Source organism: Lissotriton helveticus, chromosome 2_1, assembly GCF_964261635.1.
Source record: "Lissotriton helveticus chromosome 2_1, aLisHel1.1, whole genome shotgun sequence".
Classification (NCBI taxonomy): domain Eukaryota; kingdom Metazoa; phylum Chordata; class Amphibia; order Caudata; family Salamandridae; genus Lissotriton; species Lissotriton helveticus.
In genome coordinates, this window is record NC_136059.1 from 1,792,046,166 (window position 1) to 1,792,058,705 (window position 12,540).

The 12,540-nt window shown below is 40.3% G+C and overlaps 1 protein-coding gene across 2 annotated transcripts in view; it reads right to left on the reverse strand.

Annotated features, from left to right (window-relative positions):
• The window catches only part of ZGRF1 (zinc finger GRF-type containing 1), an 829,426-nt gene that overhangs the window by 786,812 nt on the left and 30,074 nt on the right, over positions 1–12,540 (reverse strand). For both annotated transcript variants that reach the window (XM_078676730.1, XM_078676729.1), the window contains exon 2: positions 1,048–1,131. In XM_078676730.1, the coding sequence (XP_078532856.1) occupies positions 1,048–1,068 (21 nt within the window). In that variant the 5' untranslated portion in view covers positions 1,069–1,131. The remainder of the gene's footprint in view (positions 1–1,047; positions 1,132–12,540) is intronic.

Genomic DNA, 12,540 nt, shown 5'->3' on the forward strand with positions numbered 1-12,540 from the left:
AGATAAATTAGGGGCGGGTGGACTCTGGCAGGGGAGGGAACATGGCCTGGAGAGAGGCCGGAGGGAAGCCGGATTTGGGCGGGAGAGCCTGGTGGGGGGCCGGGAATGCGAGCGAGGGGAGAAGTGTGGCAGGCGGAATGCCTGTGTGCGAAAGCGCGATGCGCTTGGAGAGAAGCCGGATGGGGGCGGGAGAGCCTGTTGGGGGGGCGGGAATGCGAGCGAGGGGAGGAGAAGTGTGGCAGGCGGAATAGGGAGATGCGCGTGCTTGTGTGGTCACGTGACCCACTTTTGTGGTCACGTGACTCACATGCACTGTGAGAAAACCGCAGTGGTTTCACGAGTCGATTGAGCACTTGAATTTTCGCCTATTACATTCGCAAGCGAATGATAATAGGCGAAACCTAAAAATACCTAGAATTAGGAGTGGTATGAACATAATTTACTGCATAATTAGTCATTGCCCTACCCTGCACAGTCATCCATTGATCCTGTCAATGTGCTCTGGAGACCCATGGAATTCTGGAACACAGCTGGACTACTGCTATCCGTGAGTCTGCCTCTCATCCACCTCAAGACCCAGGAAAAGCAGAACCCATTTCATATAAAGCTTAGTAGCTCTCTTTCTGGGTACGATATCGAGGACCAGAAAGTACAGGGAGAGTTCCCGTTTCAGATTAATCACTAATACTTGCACCCTACTGATTCTAGCCACCTTCACAACTGCTGCTTGGAGCTTGCAACATTCAAAGATGTGCACGGCTGGTGTGGTTAGGGGGATCTGCTTCCGCAAACATGCTTTGATCTTCTCCTCATAGCAACCTCTTAAACTCAAATTACAGACTGGAAAACTTTTCAGAAAAGGCTTCCTTTGCAGTCTCTCTGCAGAGAATGCACAGGCAAAAAAACAGCTACCATAGGACCCAGTTTTCTTCCACAGTAAAATACTTGTTCTTCTTGTTTATTCACAGTTAACATATTTTCACATTGTCTCTCAGTTGTCCATACACTGAATAAATAAACTGAAGATGAGAGACGTATCAGACTTACAGTAAACTCCTGGCATGTCATGATTTGCCCAAAGGTAACCAAATCATCCCTTTCACATTATGTTCTTCGGGTTCCTCACATTGCCTGCAAAACATCAGCGATATATGTGGAATAAGTTATTTGACAAGGTTTGTAGTATCAACACTCTTGATCCCCCAACAATTACAACCCACTAATCAATAGCATGTTGATACAAGTAAAATACTTCTTTGGCCTGATCCAAGACGTGACTGAAACTGTCCCAAAGCAATGGCTGAAGAAGGCTGGCCCAAAGGCCACTTTGTGTATTGTTTCAATATAAAAGGTTTTTGAATGTGTAAAAAGATCCAAGGAAACTTAAAGTAGCTTTTCATGAAGAGTTTAATGCATGAATCAGAGTTGAAGCACAGCACATCATAACAGGTTCAGGTACAGGTATCATAAAATCAGTTGGCCTGGAATCTGGAACCCAGGATGTAAGATGCAGGCACGCATCATACATTCCAGGCAGCAGATCCAGACAGGGAAAGGCAATGGGACAGAACAAGGCAGAAAGAAAATACTACAGAATGCAACACATCTTATCCCTAAAAAAAACATTAATCCAGATATCTGCTGGGAACACACTTTTGCCTATTGGAAACTTTAACTCTAGAGGCAACTGAGGAATCTAGATGAACAGAACTGGGAGAGGGTAAAAGAGGAAAAACATCAGGTCTCCTCAGGCAAATACCCTGAGTGGAGGAAGGAGAGAAACGTACATTTTCAGGATTGCAAAACTTAGCTACTCTGCGGACGTTCCATACCCTACCGTCTTGCGTGGCAACGCTATTTTTAAAGACTTTAACTATTTTGATAGGAGGGTAAAACTTAGAAAGACCCTTGACGAGAAAGCCAGGCTTTCTAATTCGTACCCAATCCCCCACCACAAAGTCATTATCTTTAGCTTTCATTTTGGAATCAAACAAGGTTTTCATTTGTAGTTGTTTGTTTTCAACCCGTTTGGCCACAGCAGCAAGGTCACAAATAGAGTTATTTACATCAAGTTTTACATCAAGTTTTTTAATCCACCAGGGACATATATCAGAAGGAGGCTCCCTACCCTTAAGGAGCTTGAAGGGACTAACACCGGTAACAGAGTGGGGGGTGATACGATATGTCCACAATCTTTTCCTCACAACATCCACCCAGTTATCATCCGAAGACTGCACAACATTCAAACAATCCTTAAGAACACGGTTAAAGCGTTCAACTTGGCCGTTTTCCCTAGGCTCATAGAGAGAGGTGGTGTAATGTTTGATACCACAAGCACTGAGGAATTTCTCAAAATCATCTGACACAAGTTGAACACCATTATCGGTGACACAGGTTTCAGGAAATCCTTCCCTGGCAAAGACTTCCTTAAGGAAAAGAATGACCGATTGAGAAGAAACAGAACTGACAAACTTGACTTCGGGCCACTTGGAGTGGTAGTCCACCAGAACTAAAGCATACCGAGCATTAAAAGGCAACTGTTTAAATGGACCAGATATATCAAAACCCACTTTCTGCCAGGGAAAGGTGGGCCAAGACACAGGCTTGAGAGGAGCAGAGGTCACATGAAGCATCTTATCACTGTTAACGCAATGCGAACAGTCTCTCACCAGCCTATCCACCATTTTGTCCACTCCCGGCCACCAAAAGCTCTCCCTAATTAGACGTTTCATCGATGACATGCCGATGTGACTCTGGTGAGCGAGAAGAAGAATCTTCTCTTGTAAGGATTGAGGTGGAATTAATTTACCAGACTTGAAGAGTAAACCAGAAAACACTTCAATTTCCGAAGAAACCTGGCAAAAAGGAGCTATATCTGGAGAAATACCCTTATGGGGTGGCCAACCATTCCTGACAAAATCAAACAGATGTTGGCAAACCACATCCTTGCCAAGTTCAAGAAACCATTCATCTTCCGACAATGAAATAAACTCCTTGGAAACACAATCTCCAACAGAGGCAACCACATCGAGGTCAATATCCATCTTTGGAGACTCCTCACAAGGAAACCTTGAAAGAAAATCAGCAGTCACATTACATTTACCAGGAACATACACAATTTCGAAATCATACTCTTGAAGGCGTGAGGACAAACGAGCTATACGCGCAGTGGAGTTCCATCCACCTCCAGGAGATAAAATCCCAACTAAGGGTTTATGGTCGGTACGTAGTACAAAACGATTTCCCCAAACATAATTCCTAAAGTGCTCAACAGCCCAAATGCAGGCCAGAAGTTCCTTTTCAATTACGGAGTACCTTCTCTCCGTGGGAGACAAAGTCCTCGAGGAGAAGGCAACACACCACTCATCCTTACCTGATGACTGACTTAACACACTACCAATGCCATAAAGGCTGGCGTCAACAGTAATAATGCACTTTTTATTGACACAAAAGGACTTTAAAGTAGGAGCATTAACAATTTCCTCTTTGATTTGTTTAAAAGCTTGTTCCTGTTTCTCTGACCAAATGAATTTAGCTGAACTCCTAGTAAGTTCTCTGAGAGGTTCCATTTTGTTCGCAAAATTTTTGATAAATTTGCTATAATACTCGCAAAGTCCTGCAAAAGAAAGTAACTTTTCCTTGTTGTCTGGGGAAGGAGCCTTAACAATAGCATCCACAAGGTTTTTTTTTGGTACAACTCCATCCCCTGAAAGCGAATGGCCCAAATAGTCTACTGTCTTACAAAAAAACTTGCACTTACTAGCTTTGATGGTCAAACCAAACTTCTCCAACCTGGAACAAACCTCCCTAAGGTGACCATCATGCTCAGAGATATTTTTAGAAAAGACAAGAATATCATCTTGAAAGCATTTGACGTAGACATTCAGATCCCTGAAAATGTGATACATTGCCCTCTGGAAAACAGAAGCGGCTGACGCTAAGCCGAAAGGCATTCTTCTAAACTGAAACACACCATGGGGAGTGATGAAGGCGGTGAAATGTTTTGAGTCTTCCGTGAGCTCTATCTGGTGGTATGCAGACCTAAGGTCTAAAGTGGAGAACACACAGGCACCATCAAGCATACATAACATTTCATTTATGTTAGGTAACGGGTGACAATCTGTAACCAAACATTTATTTAACGCTCTCAGGTCTACACACAACCTAATAGTTTTGTCGGGTTTAATCGCCAAAACAATAGGCGAAACCCATTCGGAGGATTCTACCTCTTCAATAACACCATCTTTAACCATGTTGTCAAGCATGACTCTGAGTTCCTCTCTGACACTGATGGGAACGCCCCTCAACTTCTGCTTCAGAGGCACAGTATTAGGTTTGACTTTGATTTTATGCATAAAACCAGTCAATTTCCCAAGTTTTTCGGAAAAGACATTGGGAAAGGCGATAGATATCTCTTTAGACATGGATGCTAGATCATAGTCCCCATCAGTTATAGCAAGAACACATACAGGATCCTTTAACCTAGGATTTAACGAGATCCCCAACTTAGCTTGGTCCCGCCAACCTAGAACATTCACACCTTTGGACGCTACATACATCTTGATGATAGCTGAATTATTTTTAACAATAATGGGGACTTCTTTAAAACCAATAAAACTGATCTTGGAAGTATCAAAATTGTAGGCATCGATATCAGGTTCACACAAAGAATTCACATCAATTAAGTTACCAAATGACTCCACACAGTAATCATGAGTGATTATGGTCCACGGTGAACAGGAGTCTACCATAAGTTCAAGAGTTTTACCTAGTATGTTCACTGAACTCTTAGGAGGAGGCAAAGTATCTGCAAGTGTCACGTCGAACGAAGATTGTATGGAAATTACAATACCAGACTCTCTGACTAGCAGATCGTCACTCTCTCTCTCCGCAACATAAGACACATTACTATTAGCACGTCTGGGAGTGGCATAGGAAGGTTTCTTGTAATCATTAACTGGCTTAATCGAAGTCTTACAATATTTAGAAAAATGTCCAGTGCGATTACACTTATTACATTGTCTATTCAGAGCAGGACACTGTGGAAAAGAAGCTATGTGATCCGGACTTCCACACCTAAAACAATAAAATTGTTTACCTTTGCCCTCGTATTTGTTAGAACTTTGAGTTTTAACATTCACAGTGCTAACCTCACCAGTGGATGTGGACGGGGCAGATTGAACAGAGGCTTTGTCTAAAGATTTGATCCATTTGTCGGACTGTTCTAATGCTTTAGCTGTACTAATGGCAGTTTCTAAACTAGGATCCCCTAAAATCCATAACTGCTCCTGTACTTTTTTGCTTTTCACATGCACCACTATTTGGTCTCTAATCATTTCGTCGGTTATAAGACCAAAATTGCAATGGAGAGAAAGTGCACGTAAAGCAGTTAAGAAATCATCAAAGCACTCATTCTCATCTTGTACTCTGGTATAAAACTTGAACCTGTTTAAGGCTACACTGGTTACTGGTTTAAACCTTCCCTCTATTCTGTGTACAGCCTCATCATAAACATTAGAATCCCCACCAGATCTCACAGGAGGTAAAGTTCTAAAGACAAGTTGTCCTTCTGAGCCAAGACAATGTAAGAAAATGTTCTTTTTCCTTTCCGCTGACATCCTTTCGCCATCCATGGCTTTAAGGTAAGTAAAGAATTCCTCTTTCCACCTAGTCCAGGGGATGGGTGGATCTCCTTTGGTTTGCAAAAACTTTGAAGGTGGGTCAAATTGCATAGTGGCTAGAGAAAGTAAGGGTACTTCCTCCAATCTTTAACTAATGAAAAAAATTATCACCAAATAATAATAGACACAAAACGAATAACGTAAATAGGGCTTAACAATAGTTCTTTAAGTGGTACAGTCACCAGTTCGAAGAGAAGAGAGAAATCCTTTCCTTTGAATTGAATGAAAATGCGGCAAAAGTACTTGAAACTGAAATCAAAACGATAATAAAGATAAATCTGTTATTATTTTCCCATCCGGCGTATATATACAGTTTTATTTTACCTTCCGGCGAGTAGAAACGTTTAGGAAGCCTCGACAATGATTCTTGTGCGTTGCCGTGTATTCCGTTGTTATGGCAACCAAGATGGCGCTGAGGCGTGCAGCGTGAAGGCAGGAAGAACGCGTCACGTGATCACGCAGCGCGTGATGATGACGCAGCGCGTGTAACGAAGAAGCCTCACAGCGCGCGTCTGCAGAGGAAGTCTCGCGCAAGCAAAGCCTCGCGCATGGAGAAATGTCGAAAAAGGCTTGAAATTGAATAAAAGCAGTTTTATACTTCACCGGATCGCCGGAGCAGAAGCGCAGGAAACATCCGGAGGAGCGCTGAATAAAACGGTAGAAGCGATGCTTTTTGAAGAATCTTTGTAGTTTTCTGTTTTCAGTTGGTAAAACGAAAAGTTTTAAAAATAGGTAGGAAAACACTGGTAGCTCGTAAATTTTCGTAGTTTCGATGTAGAAGCATTAACCAGTGCTGTCAAGAAGAAAAGGCTGATGAATATGTATTACAGGTTTCTTCCTTAGTACGTAGTTTCAAAATGAATAATTCTGCTCCTGTGCTCCAAGGATGGTGGCAGAAATAGTAGGGTTTACCTCGTCGCCAGTAAAAAGATCCAAGGAAACTTAAAGTAGCTTTTCATGAAGAGTTTAATGCATGAATCAGAGTTGAAGCACAGCACATCATAACAGGTTCAGGTACAGGTATCATAAAATCAGTTGGCCTGGAATCTGGAACCCAGGATGTAAGATGCAGGCACGCATCATACATTCCAGGCAGCAGATCCAGACAGGGAAAGGCAATGGGACAGAACAAGGCAGAAAGAAAATACTACAGAATGCAACACATCTGTAGTATTTTCTTTCTGCCTTGTCCTGTCCCATTGCCTTTCCCTGTCTGGATCTGCTGCCTGGAATGTATGATGCGTGCCTGCATCTTACATCCTGGGTTCCAGATTCCAGGCCAACTGATTTTATGATACCTGTACCTGAACCTGTTATGATGTGCTGTGCTTCAAGGATGGTGGCAGAAATAGTAGGGTTTACCTCGTCGCCAGTAAAATGATCCAAGGAAACTTAAAGTAGCTTTTCATGAAGAGTTTAATGCATGAATCAGAGTTGAAGCACAGCACATCATAACAGGTTCAGGTACAGGTATCATAAAATCAGTTGGCCTGGAATCTGGAACCCAGGATGTAAGATGCAGGCACGCATCATACATTCCAGGCAGCAGATCCAGACAGGGAAAGGCAATGGGACAGGACAAGGCAGAAAGAAAATAAGTGGTTCAATGCAATAAAAAGGAAAATGTAGTCCCTGCACGACTCTTCGCAGTAAAAATGTGAACACCCTCTATTAGAATAGAGCACTATGAAATAAGTGGTTCATCAAAACATACAGCATAAATAAATCTCAACACTTACCGAAAGTAGTTCCAAAACATATATCAGTATCACACGCTCCAACTTAATAATCACTAGAAATACATTAAATTGAGCATCGCATCTCAAATTGCGCACTTATATGGCTCAACAAATTAAAGCAAACACCTCCAATAAATTGAGCACATATGTGGTTCATTACCATAAAGAAAAATCTAACATTTCCACGACTCAGCATAGTAAAACCTGACAACTAAAAATCAACACTTAAAAAATAATTAAATGAGCACCTGAACAAAGGTTTCAGTACATAAGTAGCTCAATTCAGTAAACGTAAATTAATCCATCAAAATAACAGTAAAGAAGCACTTGAATAAAATATTTCAGCACATAACAGTTCCACGCAGTAAAAGTGAATAAATCAGTCACTCTGAACACAAACATGTAAATCAATACACATGTTTAGCAAATAATTCAAAATAAGAAACTAAAACAATAAAAGTAGTCACCGTTGTCACGATAATGCTGTAAGACCTTAGCTTTGCAAAAAAAAAAATTGACAAAATAAATGTAGTCACTGTTGACTCAATGCGCAGCTCCACTTCTTAAAGTCCGTGTAATTATTTCTCCACAAAACATTGCTGCCATGCTGATACAGAAAGTGAATTATGACGCTTTCTCAGGACACTTCATAGTTCCGGGTAGGTGTCAGGCAAACGTAATCACGCAGTGTCTCTGCTGGTTTGCGACTTTCCTGTCATCACAGCGTGATGACTCATCATTCACAGCCTGCTCAAACTACGTTCTGGAATGCGGGGACAACATAGCTGAAAGATTCCTTCAGGATGGATGTCGGCTGGCACACAGAAGATTAACGTCACAGGTAATCATTTTCAAATCCAAACAAAATGAAAATGTGCCGTTGCCTTTGCTGACGATCACACATGGGCTCCACACACAGTATTAAATCCTTTCCAGTGTAAAATAAAACACCACATGAAACCGTTTGAAAAAGAGACTCTTGAGGCACAGTAAAAGTGAAATGAAAATGCGATCCCAGAGAGACAAACACATTCCGATTAAAATATCCAGGTCTCTTCTTGTTTGAAACCAACGATGCAGTGCAAGCAGGCAGGTTTAAGTAGCAAAGTATTCAGAATAAATAGTGTGTAGGCAGGCAGGTTTCAAGCCATTCGCTCCACACACATGTCTTTTTAGTCACGAACTTTACCGTTTTAAAAATCCAGAAACGGAAATATGCACAGATGGTCAGAGAAAAGGCTTAACAATTGCTCCCACAGTGAAGAGGTTCAAACTACGTGAAACATCAACGTAACCTCATCAATCCTTGTTTTTGAATTTGACACAGCATATTTATGAAGGTAAAAACGTCGAAAGAAAGTTGCTCATCCACAATGAAAGCATATTTAACAGATGACAGAAGCAAAGTTAAAAACATCCCAAAATTGGTCGTAATAGCAGGTTTCAGGTCTCAAACTCCAGCTCACAAAATATTTAAAATAACCATTTGTAGACAGGTTGATTTAAAGCAATATGAGTCAAACATTGTCCAACGCCCAAAACATACCTTTAGAAAAGATGTATTCAGTAGGCTGTCAGATGTATCATGACTCCAACAATTACAACCCACTAATCAATAGCATGTTGATACAAGTAAAATACTTCTTTGGCCTGATCCAAGACGTGACTGAAACTGTCCCAAAGCAATGGCTGAAGAAGGCTGGCCCAAAGGCCACTTTGTGTATTGTTTCAATATAAAAGGTTTTTGAATGTGCCACACCTAAAAGGAGGCCTGGAGTATTCTTAAAGGGGAGGACTGGTCATTTAAATGACTTGTTTTTGTAACGCTCCTATCTCTGGAGTAGTTCACTCATCCTTTAAAGCATGCAGCAAAAGCGGTAGCACAAATGCAAGTAAACAGGACATTATTAATTTACACAACACAGATAATCAGTTCAGTGGTCAGGTTCAGTAGATAGGAATATCTAGTACATTATAGGTCTCTAAAGACAGACCAGTATACACACATAAAAAACACAATTCACTTTTAAGACGTTGTTTGGTGGGTACACATTGCATTTTAATAGCATTAAGAGTGCTAGAGCGGGGATGTTTTCATTATCATCGGCTGATCCCCGCTGGCCTTATTTTTCTACTCAGGTGGATGAATATTTAACGTGGTTTTGGAGGAGATTAAGAGCTGTAAATCATACCAAATGTATAACAATGTCTATCTCGATCAGGCAGTAAAGAGAGTTTGTTATGAGTTAAAGGGTTTTATTATTCAGAGGCTTAGTAAATCATCTTCATTAAAGTTACAACTTAAGTTCCTCATTCTCAGTTGTTAAAATCTCATTAGAAATCAATAATCAATAAGTAATCATACATCACAATACATTGCATTAAGTGTGTTACATATAGGAAAGAAAATCCACATTTTAAGAATGAGGGAGAAAAGATGTCCGTCTCATAGATCCATCAAGACTTTTGATATTGAGAAAGAATTATAAAGCATAAAGGCCCAGCATTAAACCTCAGCTCAAATAAATCTATAATCAATCAAAGCAGAACTTCTCGTAAAAAGAAGAGGTTCAAGAAACTCAGTATAGTGTTGCAAACTACGGATAAAGGGTTGTGGATAAATGGAAAAGGCTTGGGCTCTAATCTAGGAAAAACCACTATTCTAGACAAACAAAATATTGTTTCTATCTTCAGGTAGCTTCTTCTGCCGACCATCCAGCATCTGATTCGCCCATGGGAATGCGTTCACTCCCAGTCTTCTCACAGAAACCCAATATTCTTTAGACAGCAACTTTTAATACTGCAACTATCTCTCATCATCTCGAAGGTTCTCATAATTCATTCTCCCATTTGAGTCTACATCCCCATGTGTGAAACTTCATTCCTAACTTTCTAAATAACAAGTGTATTTATTCATTAGCTAACAGTGGTCTTTTTGGAAGTTGAAACATCTATACAAACGAAAAATTAAACATTTTGTCCAGCAACCATTCATTGAAAAATAAAGTCTGCTTAAAAGATCAAGATCAAGTTTAAATGCTAACTTTACAATTTATTTAGCCCTGTTAACTTTAATACAGCTGTGTCTCAGAGCATTAGGCCTAGCATGTTTAAGTATGCTTGCCTAGTGCAATTCCTTTGCGTTGAATTCATGTTTTAGGTCTCTTTAGCTTTGCAAATTATGAAACATTATTTCTCTATTTTTTAAAAAGCTTTTCCAAGAGCAAACTACTCTTTTAGAACACACAGTGACATGCAATGATGGAGCCACCAAATACAGCATTCTGTGACAGCGTAATAACCAATGTAGAATATAGAATAGAGTGGTGGCAGAAAGAAATATCTTCAGGCAGGGCTGATTCTAAGGTGGCTGCCAATGGCCCAACGAGGAGATGCATGTCAGGATGCAGCTATATGCAGAAAGTATTGCCCAGTGACATGTGTATCGGGCGATGGGAGAAGAAAGGAGCTTTGATCATGGTCTAAAGTGGCACAACCCGTGGCAAAGTAGGGGTCATGATTCTACAAGTTTGACAAGAAATGAGAAGAAAAAAAACATTAAATTTAAAGAAAATGGGGATTGCTTATACAGCCAATTTAAAAAGCCACAACCAAACCCTCAATAAAATAAAACACATAGTTAGATCACATTTAAAGTAAATTATATTAAATGGATCAGGCATGAAGTTTGAACTTTCACCACTAAAGACTCAGACTTTTCAAAACCAAGCTAGGACTAGAGCAGTGTTTGAGAGCTCACAGAAAGCAGATTCTCACACTGACTGACTGGCCAGGAACTGGCTTCGGGACCTATATATGAAGTAGCACAAGGATTGACCCAAATTGAATGTCTCAGAGAACTATGTTCCTTGTTACCACTGAAAGAAATATCTGCAGCTAAGTACACGTTCCATGCATGCCGAGCTGTTTGCTTCAAGGACAATGAGCGAGTAATTCATTTTTTCAGAGACTTCTGACAGAGAGCAGATGTTAGTAGTCAAAGGTAGAACAGATGAACCCTTCCACATCGTTATTCAACAATCAGCAGGCAATGAGGGGGTAAAACAAAGATTGTCCCTGTTAGATCTGTGATATGAAAGCGATTAATTGTTTCAAAGTCTAGAAAAGACATAACACTTTCAGATGAAATGTGAGTAAAACGTATATGATGACATTAGCAGAACAGAGAGAGAAAGCAAGATATATGTACTTCCTGAGATCCACATAGGCGAGAAAAATACCATAGCTATTCAGTATGCAAAAGCATGATGTATTGTATTTATATAGGTAATTACACTAATTATTACAATATATTACATTGACTGATAATGGACTTGAAGTTTTTTCCATTCTAAAGGTATTCATATTATCAGCCTTAAAAGATATAAAGATTGAGTTAAAATCAGCAAAAACTCAAACTTATGCTTAGTCGCTTGTCCCGCAGAGATATTTTGCTAGGACCTTGTAACATGCTGTTTACTCCAAGATCGCTGCAACACATGCATTAACCCACTGAGAAGCCTTACTAGGGTATGAACGTCCATGCAGTAGGTTGCATACAATTCTCTACAGCAGGCACATTAAACAGCTCAGGTATTTTGTGATGAAAAATCTGGGATCCTCAGATTCTTGTACACACACACTGCTGCTGTAAGTGCTTTAACCACTGCTGCGGTTTACCAATATTCTATCCATCCCGAGTCTTGCTGATTCCAGTGCTTTGAATGAGATGAAAAGGGTAGTGTTGGGGGGAGTAGATGCTCTAAAGGGGTTGTGTCGTAAAAAGCACAACTAATAAACCTCCACAATACACATGGCCTATATCCCCAAGTACACAGTCTAATACATTTAAAATAGAATCCTGTGATTGACAAATTCATATAGTATTACTCGCCAAATAATAAAACTACAACAGCGCTTCAAGATAATTTTAACAGTTTACATAGGACCATTATCCTGGGCCCTAAGCAAAAACACGCTTGACAAGATACATTTTTACAATAGACAGCGATCATTTAGTCACACAAGTGGAATAAAATGCTGTCTTTGGCCGTGGTCACCAACAATAAACAAGAGTGTCAACCATGTTGATACATCTTAATGGCGCAATGGGGACTTCA